Here is a 17169-nt window from a genome sequence, read left to right as displayed (position 1 = left end):
TTCAGGAGCAAAGCCATCCAGGGCATCTCTCACTTAAGTGGGTGCAAAGTCTGTCACTATCTCCCCTACTTCTTTTCATGTTGAATGCTTTCTTGTAAGGCAGTAGTTCTCAACCTTGGCTGTACACTTATAACCACTTGGGAAGTTGTAAAAATTACAAAGGCCTGGATCTTACCCCCAGAGGTTTTAATATAATTGGTTTGGGGTGTGGCCTTGAAGCTATGATTTTGTTTTTAATGCTCCCCAAGTCTCTATAATGTGCAGTCAAGGTTGGAAGCCACTATTGCAGGAACCTGCTCACAGATGGGTGTACCATTATTAACAAGACAGTTCTTTATAGCCACTTAGGCTATCAAAGCCTCCTGGAGTTGTGAGTATTATTGTCATAAACCATAGCTGCTGCCAGCCCCAGGATTTCTGCAGTGCCACAATGGCACCTTTGTAAGAGGGGCTTTCAATGATCATACTATTCGCTCTTTCAGTAACAATCTAACGTGTCTTGTTGGGCAGTTGCTGGTATTAAGTGGCAGGCTCTTTCCAACTCAAATCCTACAACTCCTGCTCTCAAAGAAAGGCTGTGGTCACAGGCTTGGCTCTCCCTCCTCTTTGTCACAGGTTAGGCTTTAGCAGAGATGGGACACAGTATCTAGGAGGCCACTTTGACTTACAGCTGCTGTAGCTGTGGCAGTTTAAACATCTTGGGTGGGATGGTTGACAGTCGGTTCCTATTTAGCTTCAACACCAGGAGTGTGTTGGCCAAGTTGTCAAAATACCCAGGTTCCACAGATGTGACTCGGTTGCTGTTAATATACCTGTGGAAAGTTTGAAGAGGAGCTATCTTTCTGCTTTCACAGACAAGTTAACAAGCATTACCAAGATTCTCCAGAGAAGCTGACCATCCATGACCACTTTCAAATAATTACTGGTTAGGTCCTGATGGGAAAGTTGTTAATTCACACACATGGACAAGCAGGAGAGTCATTATACTATATCTGAAGGATACAAAAGTTTGTTTTGTATTAGTGGAGGTGTGGCTCAAGTGGTAGCACACCAGCTTTGAGCAAACAGGCAAAGCAAGAACATAAGCTGCAGTACAGGTACGTGTGCATGTGAGTACACATGTTCACAAACCCACACACATGTTGTGCGCACACACTCATACATGTATACATGTATGCACACATAAACTTATTATGGATACATTTCCACTTTCTGTGCAACTGTTTATTAACAAAAATCAATAACAGTTTAACTTTGATTGTATTTTTTCCAGTACTAGGGTTTGAAGTTAGAGCCTTCATTGTATTTGCTAGCAAAGGGTTCTGCTACTGGAGACACACCCTTAGCCCTAACTTTCAGTTTTACTTTGGACAAAATTTTAAAAAAACAACAAAAAAAATCCACTGATATTTTATAATCCAAAATGTAAGAACAAAATGAAGATTGTGCCTAGGACAAATTTCAGGTTAATGAGAAAGTTTAATTTTTGGTCCATTAACAATAACAGATTTAAAGTTTTTGGGGTTTTTTTTTTCATTGAAATATAACATTTTTGTTACAGATGAAAATCCTTGGCATAGAAGAGTTCACTTACAGATACTTGAGTTGTAGGGGTGGAAATGCATCTTTCAGCTCTGAAATATTATTGCTGCTCAGGTCCAAAGTTTCAAGGGACTGAAATAGTTTGAGATGCTCAGGAATTATCTCCGAAATCCTGTTTCCAGCCCTGGAATAAAGAAGACAGTCCAGATAATGGCATTCATGATACCACACATGGAAAAGAGGAAAAAAATCTTTTATTTCAAACCTGTTCTTAAGAATTATGAAAATTTGAATGATGGAAACGGTATTTTTCTAAGCAAAACAGAAATATCATGGCCACTCTGATTTATTCACTGGCTCCTAAGTCATGCTATTAGAATATATGAAAAGCAGTTCTATGTAAAGTGGAGATCGTTAGCAGTGACTGCCTGAATGCTAGGCACTTAAAGACTACTGCTTGGTTTTTCTTTAGGCTACTTGTCTGACTAGTTGTTATCATTGTATTAAATGGATAACAAAATGCTCAACATCCAGTGGGCAAATCAGGAATGGATGAAATAATTTCCTGTTCCTTCACCCTTGATTTCTAATCTAAGTCTTCTCTTGAAAAGTACCCAGATCCCAGGGGTCAATGATCTGGAAATATCAAAATGGGACTGTGATAGCCTCAAGAGATCTGTTCTTTTAACAAGTGTCAATGCATTGCCAGAGGCTTCAGGAGCAGTAGAAATACCCCAGGGTTTGGAGGATTTAAAAGGCGTTATACTAAGAGCACACCAGTCTAATCCCTGGACACAGATTAGGACATGTTTTACATTAACATCACTAGCCATATGTGGTTTTAAATTTAAATTATAGTAAATGTTATCTAGGCATTGGGGTATATATACATCTATAATCTCAGCATTTGAGAAACTGAGGCAAAGGATTGCAAGTTTGCAACCAACCCAGACTATTTGATGAAACCCAGTTTAGATGGTAGATAGATGATACCAACCTAGGCCGGTAGGTAGATTTACATTTTAGACTATCTGATCCATACAACACAATTCAGTTCCTTAAGTTGCTCAGTTACAGTAGCAACATTTTAAGAGCTCAATTGCCACATGTGTCTACTAGATAGGAGAGTACACATTCCAGACATTTCCTACTGCTAATAGGGAAAAGAGAGAGATCAAGTTAAATCTCTTTTAGGGGGATTTGAGGTGCTATAATTTGAACTCAGGGCCCTGTACTTGCCAGGTAGGCACTCTTTGAACAGTGTCTCTATCGCTTCTTGGCATCAATTATTTTAGAAATAAGGTCTTGCTTTCTTTCCTGGTCCATGATCTTCCTGCTTTACACTTTTCACTGTAGCTGAAATGACACATCACAGCGCTTTTTATTAGTTGAGATGGTCTCACAACCCTTTTATCATTGGGAATGGGCTAGAATCACAATCCTCCCTATATCGATCTCCTAAGTAGCTAGAATTAAAGGCGTGAGCCCCTGAGCTTGGCTTCAAAGTAGTTAAAAGGATATCAACACAACAGCTCCAAGAAAAAAATTAGCATTCATTGACTATTGTGATAGAAAACAGTAATTAAAATGATATATAAGCCATCTCAATTGTCATCTTAAATCTGATAGCTTGGTCATACAGTCTTTGCTTTGCATCAAGTCAGCCATGACCTCTGATTCTGGTCATTGCTTCCATGTGGATTCTCCAATGTACTAACTCCTTGATCTAATTGTGAAGTATGGGGAATGTGAGAAGAACAACTGGTCAATTTCTAGGTCCTGAAGATGGAGTTTATCCAAGAGGAAAGCCATGGGGCTTTAGAATCAGAGAACAAGAACCCATTGGAGCAGAAAATCTAGGAAGGTAACAGTCTATTTATAAATCATAGTGAGGTCTTCTCTTCACAAGAAGGAATGATCTGCATATTCTAAGCGGAACTAGTAATTTATACAAATCATACACTATGGTTTCTATGGTCTTTTACTTACCAAAAAAGATCTATCTATCTGCCCAATAGCTAGCTAAATTTCTTTAGTCCTTTGAGTTTATTAAGTCTTTTAAAAATATTTATTTACTTATTATGAAGGTGAGTACATAAGTCAGGTAAAGAAAACATTTCTTTTTGGACAATGTCACCCCTTTTCTCATTCGCTCCCACTTTTTCCCTCCTGTCCCCAACCTATGGGTTGTATATAGTTCGTTGTCAACACAGTGTCTAATGAGTACCACTGCTGAATTTCTGTACCTCTTCCTCTCCCATAGACAGATAAATAAACAAACGAGACCAAAAGAAAAGGAAAAAAAATAACAAAGAAGAAACCTCTTGTTTCCGTGCCCTGAAGTTAATTTTGGTAAGTAGTATTTCATACGGTCAGATGCACATAGGCACTGCACCTTAGTGTTCCTCTCCTGAGTTTCCTCTTTTGGTTTCACTGTGTGTGAATGCCCAGATATGAAGTGCTTTTGCATTACTGGAAGTCACAGGTCTCCTTCCATCTCAGAAGGTTCCTGAGTAACGAGTACCTTGGCAAAATTCTGCAATGGCTTTCTCACATAGCATGGACACTGCTGATCTTCTGTGCCATGATGCACGCTTTTTCAAAGCAGGGTATGGTTTTACTACTCTGTGCCGGGAGGGGTATGCAATCTAATAATGTTGCCTCAGGTGCCTGGCCTTCTGCTTAACACTTTTAATATATTTTGTCAAAATAATTTCTCTAGATTAGATGTGACAGTAAGTTAAAAATTAGGAATCCAAGGTTTTCCATATACTATATCCAATCGTGTTTACATCACCTCTCGGAGTAAGTCCAAGTTGATTCCAATGCAACCCCTGAAGGTTTATGGCATATAAAATAGAGAATCCACAGCATTGTGGCAACTATATTCTTAGCAGATATGTATCTCCTGAAAAATCCGCTACTTTTCAGCCAAAAACTAAGTAAATAAAATGAAAAGATGAACTTGTGGTTTCAAACAGAGATGGGAATCCATCATGGCTCAATAAACCACCACCATGTCAGCACTTAAGGAAGAAAGCGGGATTCCCTCCTACTCTTGGGACAGAAGAAGACCCCAAGGATTTCTGGGTGTTCCTCATCCACCAGAGTTACAAAGAGGATTTCCTGAATATCAGCAAAAGTTTTGGTGCTGTTTTGTCCATGAGCAAGAACAGTAAGAATGAGAAAGTTCATTCTATACTTCAACAACACTTCTCAAGGTTATTATTAAAAACCCACAACAAGAAGGTAACAAGTTTGATAAGAAATGTACTCACTTCCTTATGTATGAAACTGTAACCCCTCTGTATATCACTTTGATAATAAATAAATCAATTATAAAAACTTAACAATGAAAAAAACCCACAACATATAACTTTTGAGGAATGTGGAGTGATTGTCTTTTTCTGATCTTTGAAATCCCAGTCTGAGTGTCTAATCTCTTTTGAAAGGTAATCCTACACAAGGTGACAAACACAGTACATCTTAAGAGTCTGACTTTCATAACAGCCAAGTGAGCAATGCAGTCCTGTGTATAAGTCCCAAGTTATCGCAGCCCTTGATTCCCATAAAATCATGTAGATTTTGTTTAAAGTCAAGTCAGCCATGACCTTTGATGCTGGCCATTGCCCACATATGGATTCGCCAGCATACCAGCTCCTTGATCTAGCTGTGAGGTTTGGAGGATACAGGGAAGACAATTAGTCAATTTCTAAGTCCTGGAGATGATGAATTCAATCCAAGAGCAAAGCCACAAGGCCTTCGGGTCAGGGTTTGTGGGTTCAGCAAAACCACGCTTGCAGGGGCACATTTTTTTCTCTAAAATGCATAAGCCAATGTTTGCATTACCAGGATATCCTCCCACAAGCAGTGGAGGAACCCACAAGTGTCCAAGTGCCCGCCTTTCCAGCCCCTGCCCTGTCCTTCCACAGCGCCCTCCAAATCTGCATCTGGCTTTGGCCCCCAACTGTCTGAGGGGAGCCAGGATGGCTACACTTATACAGTTTTTAACAACAACAAAAAGAAAACACTCGACTTATACATTTTGTTGTAATAAATGGAGCAAATTATTTTCTCAGGAGGAAGTGGGGGTGGAGAAGGAGATATACAGGTGTCTCACATAGCTCCTATTGGGCTCCAAGTGAGATAACTGACCATACAATCTTTGGTTTATATGTGCGTTTGTTTATAAGGTAATTATGAACAAGGTATTAAAACTGCCAATTACTCTGTGACGAATAAAATTTTCCTTGCAGTGAAAGTATGCTCCAGCCAAAACCCAGCAATTTCCTGAACTGCACACCTCCTAAATTGCTGTGTGAAAGCGCTCACTTACATACACGGCACACACAGTGCCGTCTTTGTCATTGCTGCCTCCCAGCACAAAAAATCCCTTACAGCCATTAGAATAATAGCTCCTGTATCACACAAAAATAAATAAATAAATAAATTCAAATATGTCCTAATGGAACTGAATTAAATCCAAATGACACTTTCTTAGGAGCTCTTAGACCAACTGGCAAATAACCACCTGATAGGTACCAGTTTCAAATTTAAAAATAACAATAATCAAAATAAAAACAAATCTTTATATCAGGAAAGAGGGGCCAAAAAAAAAAAAAGGAGAGGCAATTATAGGAAAAAATAGACTTAAAAAGCTCTTCTCTCAGATGAAACTCTCAGAATAAATGTGTTTTATCCAGTGTGTCATAAACAGTAATTTATAGAAGACAGAGACCCGATTCAGTCACAGCTTTCCTTTTCTTCCAAATATGGATAAATACCAAAATGGATTGACATATTAAAAAGCACTGCAGCTAATTAATCATTCAAGGGGACAGGAAAGGTGCAACAATGTGAAGTGCAGCAACTCCACCACCGAAACCTGTGCGGATACCCTTTCCCATAACTTCAGTTACACAGAAATGTCATTTTTCCATTGTCGAGAAACCACGACACTCAGCAAGCATTGGGAGGTGTCTAGCACTCATGCAAATCCAGCTTAAGAGACAAGGAATATTTTGGCCTTCTCTGTTTGTTGATAGTACAGGGAGTCCATGGCCAAGTCTTTGCTGAGGTGAAGTATAATTAGTCTCTTGTGGACAAACAGACCTGGGGGCCTGGATGGTTGGGAATGTGGATGGTTGGTTCCTTCAGGCTTCTAAGAGGCCACAGAGAAAACCAGAGTACTAGGTATTTTATCCTTGGCTCTGTAAATCCAGCCATAATGGCTTTATTTTGTTGTCAATTTCACCAGCGAGCCAATTTTTCCAAATATCTTTTTTTGGTCTAAGGATGCTTACTCTGAGGTTGCTGGAGGGAAATCTAACCATGAAGAAGAGAGACATATCCTTGACCTTACCTGCAGTCTAGTAGAGAGAAGAGCAGGCGAATGGCAGAGGCCAAAAGGGTGGCAAGTTCCTTGAGAACTAAGGAAGAGAGAGAGCAGAGGATGAAGAAAGGACAGGCACATGGAGGGGAGTGGGAAGAATAAGGAAGTCAGCAAACCCTTCCATAGGAAGGAACTGGCTATAGGAAGATCCAAGGAGTTGGCTTACAAGAGAGAAAAGGGGCTTGCAGGGTGCTACGCAGAAGCAAAGGCATGGCCAGGATTTAGCTAAGTAGTTAAATCAAGGATTCTTCTCTTCCAGGATATGAAGATATACCTAATGACTGGAGTATATATACATCACACACTGGTAGAGATAGGCAAAGAATGAAACTTGGGAGTGAGGGAGAAGGTCCCACGGGACTGGAGAAATCTTGCCAGGCACTGGCTTTTATTTTGGGTTAACTGTAGAGAGGGAACTAAGGGGTTTGAATAGTGGAATGACATTTCTCATGTGTACAATAAAGTCCCTGCTCTAGCAGCAGTAGCTAGGAAGAGTGGGTGAAGGACAGGCAAAACCAGGTGTGCCACATGAATGTACCCTGTGGGAAGCTACTGATTTGATGCCAAAGACAAGATGGGACAATGGCACCATGGCATCACTCCTCCTGTGCCTTCTTGATCGCACTCTGAGCTTTCTCCTCCCCTGCACACAGGCCAGGTTTCTGAAGCACACAATAACAGGTAGCTCAAGTCTTGCTTTGGTGATGTGAAAAGATGTGCAGGCTTAACTGTTCCAGGCAGCTACATGCATGATGAATATTTCCTTTTTGAGAGGTTACATGCACTGAAATTTATTTTTTAATTTTACTTTTTTTTTGGGGGGGGGGGAGAAAGAGGCTTGAATTCAGGGCCTGCCATTATCCCTTAGCTTTATTGCTTAACACTGGCTCTCTACAATTTGAGCCACGGCTCTACTATTGGCTTTTTGGTGGCTAATTAGAGATAGAAGTCTCACTGACTTTCCTTCCCAGGTTGGCTTTGAATTGTAATCCTCAAATTCCAGCCTCCTATTTATCGACAATCATAAGCCTGAGCTATGGTTATCTGGTGATAACTATCTTTTAAATGTCTGCAGTGTCCTATCTTTTTAGACTCACTCTAATCATATCCCTTAAGTCCCAATTCAGTTATTTCAACCAACAATTGCTGAATCTGTGGTTGCGTCACACAACATACTAAACATATTTATAACCCCTGCCACACACAAACATCTTGCCATCGACAAGCTGAGCACATTGATAAATCACAAGTTATTAAAGAAAACATTACAATTGGGCACCAGTGGCTCATACTTTTAATCCTAGCTATTCAAGAGGCTGAGAGCTGATGATCTCAGTTTGAAGCCAGCCTGGGTAAGAAAGTCCAAGACCCTTATCTCTAACTACCCAAAAGCAAGAAGTGGAGGTGTGGCTTAAATGGCAGAGTGTTAGAAGTAGCCAAAAAGATAAAAGACCAGCACCCAGCCACAAACCCCAGTAATACCATGCACACAGACAAAACACACACACACACACACACACACACACACACGGAAAGAAGAATGAATAGAAAATATTACATTGTGCAAACATACTATCCTCCCCCCACAAAAAGTATTTCCTGGGCATCTTTTGAAAATGTTTGGCTGGAATACATACCTAACACCCCATAATATCAAGCTTCTTTTAACAGAGATTTGGCAAACGAAGAACTCCTCACATACAGATAAAAATAACTGCCTCTGCTCATCTCTTTGCTAAAAGATAATTAGGAAGTTTCATTAAAAGAACACACATGTTTAGACTAGTCCACTAGGGCTGGTGCATCAAAAGACTAAAGCCAACTGTGGAAATTTCTAGAGGAGACAGAGTCTTGATTAACAACTAATGATACTAAGCAACAAATGAGCCAAGGTGTTAGGAATGAAGAGCCTTAGTTCCTTTCAGCTAAAAGCCAGGTAAACATGAAACATAATTATCTTCTGGATCACAAACAGGACAAAGATGGCTACAACAAGGTATTTTAATCCAGAAGTCCTAGAATAATCAAGGCCCTATTCAAGTGCCAGTTCTAACACATGCTAAAAATGAAAAAAAGAAAGAAAGAAAGAAAGAAATATAGGTCAAAAGCCCATTCATACCACATACAAAACAACCTTTCTTTGATCCCTGAGTAAAAATTCAATTTAGTCCTCTGCATAAACAATTTAAAAGCAAACTCTGGAAGACATCAGGATGATAAAGACTTCGAGAAGAGAGCTTAAGCTGAAATAATTTAGCGCCTATACAGTAAGAATCAACTCTTGTGGGATTTAACAAAATTGAAGATTTTTAAACTTTTTCTACTCCTTGTCAGGCAGAACCCTTCCAGAGACATTTTTCCCAGGATGGACCACTCTCATGAGAATATCCACTCACCTCTGATTTCCTTGTGAAACCACCGAGAGAACCTCTAATTAATTCATCTTTGCTTTCCCAGAATTGAGGATTAAATGAAGGAGTTCAAGACAACTAGACAATCTCCACTAGCTCTGAAACTCACCAACAGCTTGAGATTGGCCCAGCAAAATATATCGGAACCTGAACTATGTTGTCCATATGGCAGAAAACAGCATGTTAGGAAGAGAAGCAAAACTATAAACTAAGGTTTCTTACAGGAAGCAACTTGCTAAAAGGAAGATCTTGCCCATAAAATAATTCCAACTGCAGCTGCCCAGGGAGGATTTTGTCATAATTCCTGGCCCTAGGTCTTCATTTACTACATTTTGTAGACCCATACTTTCTCACCTGGAGATGGAGGGAGATAAAACGGGAAGATGGAGGGAAATGGAACGGAATGGTCCCTTCTACCACTAATGCCTTGGGATCTTAGATCTAGATAAGAAACCCCACAGATGACAAGATTTGCTACAGTGTTTCACATAACTGAATCACATATAAAAACTGCACCTTCTCCCAGAGCTTGGCCTGCCTTTATCTTTTTTTTTGGTGGGGGGGGGGGGGGAATCTTTCATCTGTCCCCTGGCTTGATGTCCCAGCTCAGTCCCGTCTCTCTGGTTGACTCTCTTCTTCCCCACTGTCTCTGAGTCTCTCTTCTCTCTTCTAGTGTTTGTACATGGTGACTTGATTGTTAGAAGCCTCTTCAGAATTCAGTTGACTGATGGAGATGTATAGTATAGTCACATATTTTTTAAAGAAGTTTTTGTATTGTACTATGTTTTTATTGTTATTATAAAATTGATATACAGAGGGGTGACAGTTACATGAGTCGGGTAGAGTTAATTCTTTTTGAACCATGTCTCCCCTTCCCTCCCTCTCTCCCAGTTCTTTTCTCCCGTCCCTACCCACAAGATGTATAGTTCATTATCTACCCAGTATCTATTGAGTACCACTGTTATATTTGTTCTACCTTTTCTGTGTTCTCCCCTTACCCTCTCAAATCCAAAGAAAAAGCAAGACAAAAGGAAAAAAACAGCAACAACAGCAACCAAAAAATATCTCTAGAAAGTATTTTTAACAAGTAAAGAAAAACATACTAAGGCAGTTTACTGAAGAGCCAGGCAGGGTTGTGCATACTTATAATTCCAGCCCTTGCAAGACTGAGGCAGGAAAATCAAAAGGTCCAGGCAAGCCTAGACTAAGAGTGATAACCGTTTTCCAACATAGAAACAAACGCAACACGTCACTGAGCACCACACATGATGGACTCACCTGATGGAGGCTAGAAAAGGCTTGCAGTGTGAGGGATGTCAGTTTCACTGGGTCTTCCCTCTCAAAACTCATTTCCAGTCAGGATGGGTGTGTGTGTGTGTGTGTGTGTGTGTGTGTGTGTGTGTGTAAGAATGGTAGTTGTCTGAGAAGTCTAATAGGGAATAAGTGGGAGAGTGGGTGTCCTCTCTGGGATCTGGGTTTTATTTTCCCTAAAATGTCCTCAATCCCACCAATTCCAGCGGCTTTTCGGTTCTCGGGCCTGGAAGTACATGCACAGACTGTCTCAGGAGGAGGGCAGTCACAAGGTTTCCAGTTTTGAGAGGAGGAATGTGGAGGTCAGATTTCTTCTTTTGAAAGAATCTGAACTAATCCCCTGTTTTCAGTCCAACTCTGTCTTCCTGCTGTTAGAGGTTTTGAATTCCTGAGATGCTCTGATGGTCTGCAGCTTGCACCCACACACACACGTGTGCACATGCACACATATACTCACATGCTTGGATTTTTTCCAGTCAACTCCATTTTCTTTCTCTCTCTCCATCTTTTTGTCTTTTTCTGTGTCTTTCTTTTGTACCAGTTCTAAGGCTTGAACACAAGGCCTGGGCACTTGGCTTTTTCTACTCAGTGCCTGCACTCTACCACTCAAACCACAGCTCTTCTTCTAGCTTCTAGTAGTTAATTGGAGACAGGAAGTCTCATAAACTTTCTTGCCCAGGCTGGCTTTGAACCACAGTCCTCAGATCTCAGCCTCCTGAGTAGCTAGGAGTATAAGTATAAGCCATCAGCACCTGACCCACACTCTCTCTTTTAATTCAGCTACTACTTATCCTGTTACTTGCAAAACGTTTACATCTTTCATCTGGGCTGTGTCCTATCTCTGTTCTTTATTTTCCCTTTGGTTCCTGATGTAATATACTTTAAAAATCATTTACTTTCTTTTCTTAAAAAGAAGGAACAGAATGGAATGAATGTACTCAGTCCATATGCTTAGTCAGAGGTCTTTTGTGGCAGTTCAATCCAACACCAGTTTTTCTTTAAAAAACACAAATAAGGAAACCTTCCTTCAAAAAAATATCTACCTTTACTTGTTCCTTACTGAAAAAAATGATTCCACTTAGATTTGTATATACGTTATTTTATTACCCCAGAGGAAGCATTTTCACTTATAATGATAATATAAACCAGAAAACACTGCCTCATTCTGTATGAACACAGTAGGCTAAAATGACTTAGTTTCATTATGTGGGATGCTTTTATGAACCAGGGCAATAGCACAGACACTGCATTTCTTTTATCTTTGTGAACAAGACACAGAAAATGTGGTGGCAATAGTCACAGAGGCAGGTGTATTCACACCTTAGACTTGATTCAGAGAATGACCCTAAATTCTACAGAGTTCTACATCACCACAGAAATACTGTTAGACGAGACAGGTCAGGTCAAAACACCAGGCCATGCAAGAAATAAATCTATCTATCTATCTATCTATCTATCTATCTATCTATCTATCTATCTATCTATCTATCTATTTTTGTGCTGGTCCTGGGGCTTGAACTCAGGGCTTGGGTGCTGTCTCTGAGCTTCTTTTGCTCAAAGCTAAAGCTCTACCACTTGGAACCACAGCTCCTCTTCTGACTTTTGGGTGTTTTTTTTGTTTTGTTTTGTTTTGTTTTTTATCTTTTTAGGGGAGTAGTTTATTGAAGATAGGTGTCTCATGGACTTTCCTGCCTGGGCTGGCTTTGAACCATGATCCCCAAATCTTAGCCTCCTGAGGGGCTAGGATTACAGGTATGAGCCACCGGTACCTGGCTAACCCTGACATTTTAATACCTATAAGAAATGTGATGCCAGAAAGAGAAGGAAGTTGTCCTCCCCACCTCAGAAAGATGAGACACCAGGGAGAGGCTTCAGGAAGGCAGAGCTCAGCTTAACATACGAGCACACTAGAAGTTACGGCAATTATAACTCTGAAGAATCCTATTTCCCCAAAAGGAGCTTTATGTCTCTGGAAGTGTTAACAGGGAGAAGGGTCAGCTATATTTCTTCCAATTTCAGGTTATTAGGACTGTGCAAAGATACTTGAAACTAACAACAACAACAATAAAATGGCTTACAAAAATTATATAACATAGCAAACCATTTCTACTTTCTTTCACATTTAATTTGATACTTATATGGACACTGTAAGACCAAGAGAAGAAGTACACAACAAAGAGAACACTTCCAAGTCTCTAAATACTCTTTCACCATTGCAGAACACTTCTATCTTAAGCCAACCCCAATATGAAATCACACCCACAATCAGTCACCAAATTATAAAGCGCCTTATTTTTGCCAACATAGATGCTCATTTTGATTCTATTCCATAAAGTATTTATCCTGTTGCAAAAAATGCTTTTTTAATCGCATGCTTATCTTCTGCCATATTTTAACATATAGCATGAACATGACCTAGCCCACTCACTTTGCCTTCAATCTTCTAGAGACTTCTCTATTTGGTAGCTATAGCTATACAAAGAAGAAAGGGAGACAGCCAGGAAGGTGATGTTCCGTGCTCCAAAGGAGGTGTTTATATTTATAATTGTCTGTCCTTTCATGTTTTGAATTTAGCACGCCAATAACTTTCAGGCAAAGAATGAAAGCATGCTATTGGTTGGAACTCTGTTTCATTGTTTTGGTCTCCCCCAAACTAGAGCCTTCAACCTCATGGCCTGTGGCAGCCAGTGAAGAAACTAAAATAAGGTGGAGAAGGAAAAGTAACTAGACTGGAATAGAGAGGCATGTTGAATCTTGCTGCCCCAATTATGAAAAGCTACTGGCTGTAACTTTGTTTTGTCTGTCTTGGCAGAACAAACCTTACTCGGCATAGAAGCATTCTGGTAGGAGTTGTACCCCATACTTCAAAGCAGTACTTCAAAATGGTTATTACTAAGCTGAGGAAGGCAATGTAGGTTCTGTACCAATGCTGATGATGCACGTGTTCCTATGATAAGCTGTCATGGAAGGTCAAGTTCAAGGGACTGGGGGGAGAGAGTCACTTTTATGGGCTGTCAGAAAAACCATTGGAAGACATTACCCTGGCTCTCTGTCAAAATTGTTGCCACCTTGGAAAAACCTAGTTTTATGAATGAAGTGGAATTTTTTGCATATGGAGAGGCAGAAATAGACAAAATAACTCATTACATTGGATGACATCATCAATCCATCCATTCGCTCATTTCTTTATCCATCTAGCAACCATAATACACTGTGTTGGACACATACATGATCTCAGCTTTTCTGATGTTTCTTTATGGTGGGGGAAACAGACATTGAATAATCACATGTATATCATTAAAATGTGATTGTGCAATAGTAACAATTATTATAATAAAAGAGATTAAGAATGTGAAAGCAAAACCTAAGTCTGATTTGGGGGCAGAATCAATTCTGTAGACCAGGGGAAAAAACACAGGCAAAGATTCCTGGGACAGGAGCAACATGGCTCATCCCTGGAGCTAAGGAATGCTTCCAGAGAAAGTCCAATGGGGTGGCTGGGAATATGGCCTAGGGGCAAGAGTGTTTGCTTCATATACATGAAGCCCTCGGTTCAATTCCTCAGCACCACATATATAAAAAATGGCCAGAAGTGGCGCTGGGGCTCAAGTGGCAGAGTGCTAGCCTTGAGCTAAAAGAAGCCAGGGACAGCGATCAGGTCCTGAGTTCAAGCCCCAGGACTGGCAAAAAAAAAAAAAAAAGGCCAATGAGAAGAGAAGATGCCTTACCATTGAGTCATTTAAAGGATTTTACTCCTGACCTATAAACCTCAGGGAAACACTGAAGACTCTTTAAGAGAGCCACGGGAATGATCAGTAATAGCTCTTTCCAGTTCAGTCACTCTAAACTGAGAATTCAAAACCTCAATTAGGTTTACATTCTGGAGATGGACTGGTTCTTTGATTAAGTATAAACTTAACAGTGTCACAAACATAGCTCTGTGTATAGTAAATTCTTGTGTGAAGTCACATACAAGCATTTAAAAATCCAATAAAGCTATTAATAAGATTTTTTAAAAAATGTTGTTGCTTGTGGAGCTTGAATTCAGGGCCTGGGCTCTGTCCCTGAGCTTCTTTGCTCAAGGCTAGTGTGCTATCACTTGAGCTACAGAGCCATTTCTGTTTTTTGAGTAGTTAATTGGAAATAAGAGTCTCCAGGGAACTTTTCTGCCCAGGCTGGCTTTGAACCAAGAGCCTTAGATCTCAACATCCTAGTAGCTAGGATTACAGGTGTGAGCCACCGACGCTTGGCTATTAAGATGTTTATGTGTTTGTTTTGTTAGGACATAAGCTTTGCAGTTCATAAGCTTATTTCCTTTACCCATAATAGTATGTGGCTGACATGCGCTGGCCAAAGCTACACAACTCACCTGTGCCAGGACCCATGTACTGAGGATGAGTTTTAGAGTGAAGATGGTCCAACCCACCAGCCCTCCTACATCCAGATGTGGGTATGGGTAGGTATGGTCGGTATTCTTTCTCTTTAGAAAACTAAGTTACTTTTTTTTTTTTTTTTTGCTAAAGCGGATTCCCAACTTTCTCACTTTATATGACAAACTCATGACTTCAAGTACTGACTTACAAAGGTTTTCTGTTAAAATCAGTCTTTGGGCTCTACCCCCTAGCGACAAAGTTACTCAGGTTATACATATTATGACTTGAAGATGGTATAATGCTTGCCTTCCCAACATGCAACCCCTATCTCTGAGCTACAAAGATATTAAAATAATCAATATTCTTTCTAAAGTTGTAAGTTGAGTTTGGTGAGTGATTTAAAACAATCCCCTGCCTCACAACCAAGCAGCAGTTTCGTAAATCAGTGTCTCCCAAACTGACTTCCGAAGTCTAATTTTTGGACTGCAATGGGAAATGGATAAAATTTATGAATGAAGTGCCCACTTGGCATTTCAGAATGGAGATTCTCTTTGACTTAAGATGGGATTACACCTCAGCAAACACATCACAAATTGAAAATATTATAAAGTAAAAATGCATTTACTAATATACCTAGCCTGCCAAACACCACAGATTAGCCTAGCTTACCTTCAACGTGCTCAGAACACTTACACCAGCTTATAGATGGGCAAAATCGCCGAACACAGCCTACTTCATAATATACTGCTGACTGCCTGGTGTAATGTATTATACCACACTGAAAATGATAAAACAGAATCATAAGAGGGGTATGCTTTCCAGCCTTCATAAAGGGGAAAAAATTGAAGAATCATAAGCCAAGATATTGTAAGCTGAGGACAAGTGGTCTGCACAGCCATCTGATTTTTTATTACCCATTCTGCTCCACCCCACCCAGAAGGCAGTGTTTGTATGACTTCTATCCCATGGCGGGTATCCTTTTGGAAAAAGCCCTAACACAACAGGGCTCAAGTATATAGAACAACTAACTCCAGGGATCTCGAGATGACAAGTGCTTGGTAATTCTCTAAAGCCACATTGTACTGCTTGATTTGAAAAATTTCATGGCTAAAAAAACAAAACAAAAAACAACGTAGAAAAAGTAGGTCCTGTATGGTGTCACTCCATTCTCTTGCTTAAAACAACCAGGACTGCAGACTTCAGTGTCTCCTACCAACCACCAACCACCTAAGTATGGCAGTAACTTCAAGGAATAAATCTAGCCAAGTATGCTACTCAGGAAGCTGAAATCTGAAGATCAGGGTTCAAAGCCAGCCCAGTCAGGAAAGTCCATGTGATTCTAATTAACCATCTGAAACTGGAAGTAGTGTTCAACGTGGCTCAACGTTGGTAGAGCACTCACTATCTTTAGGCAGAAAAGCTCAGGGATAGCGGCTCAGGCCCTGAGTTCAAGCCCCACAATTGACCAAAAAAAAAAATCTATCCAAGTGCCCAAGTCTCTTTTCATCTTTAGGCCCTCCTTTGTACTCCTGCTTCAAATATTCTGAAACTGGAGTTTTATGTACCTCCACCTGAGACACCTCCACCATCCTGAACATCACCTCTGTTGGACTATGTCCAACCCATCTGTCTGCCTTTCTCTCCAGCTGAGGCCAAGTCCTGCTTGGATTTGTTCTCTAGCACTTAACATGTGGAAGGCATATAACAGGCACTATTGCTAGGCTCTAAATACACAAGCCTTTAGGCTACAACTGTTAGCCGGATAGTCATCATAATCGCATACCTGCCCTTTTAAGAAACTGAGGAAAGCAGAAATTTTCCTGATATTTTACCCCAAATACAAAATGTTTTCTCTGTCCCTCATCTCTGGTAGCCAGGATATTTTCCGGATTTCACCTCTGCCCTGTGACTTTTGGCCCACTGTCTGCAGCCCTTATTTGCCCACTAATCCCACCTCACTAGAACTGCAGCAGCTGCGGTTGCTCCCACTCTACCCAGCTCTTTCACATTCAGAATGACATTTCATCCTCTGCTGGAAGCATAGGAGATAGATGAGCAGACTGTTTATATAGACAAACAGAGAAGAGTTCATTAACACAGCCTAAGGTCAGACTACCCATTAATGTGAGACAAGACAAGA

The 17169-nt window shown here is 40.3% G+C and overlaps 1 protein-coding gene across 1 annotated transcript in view; it reads right to left on the bottom strand.

The window, feature by feature from the left end:
* The window catches only part of Lrig3 (leucine rich repeats and immunoglobulin like domains 3), a 53936-nt gene that overhangs the window by 22955 nt on the left and 13812 nt on the right, over positions 1–17169 (bottom strand). Inside the window, exons 4-5 of the mRNA XM_048360632.1 lie at positions 1595–1726; positions 669–812 (exon numbers count right to left, since the gene is read on the bottom strand). Of these exons, the coding sequence (XP_048216589.1) occupies positions 669–812; positions 1595–1726 (276 nt within the window). The remainder of the gene's footprint in view (positions 1–668; positions 813–1594; positions 1727–17169) is intronic.

The sequence above is a fragment of the Perognathus longimembris genome, chromosome 1 (assembly GCF_023159225.1).
Source record: "Perognathus longimembris pacificus isolate PPM17 chromosome 1, ASM2315922v1, whole genome shotgun sequence".
In the NCBI taxonomy this organism is placed as follows: Eukaryota; Metazoa; Chordata; class Mammalia; order Rodentia; family Heteromyidae; genus Perognathus; species Perognathus longimembris.
This window is presented reverse-complemented; position numbering and strand designations above follow the sequence as displayed.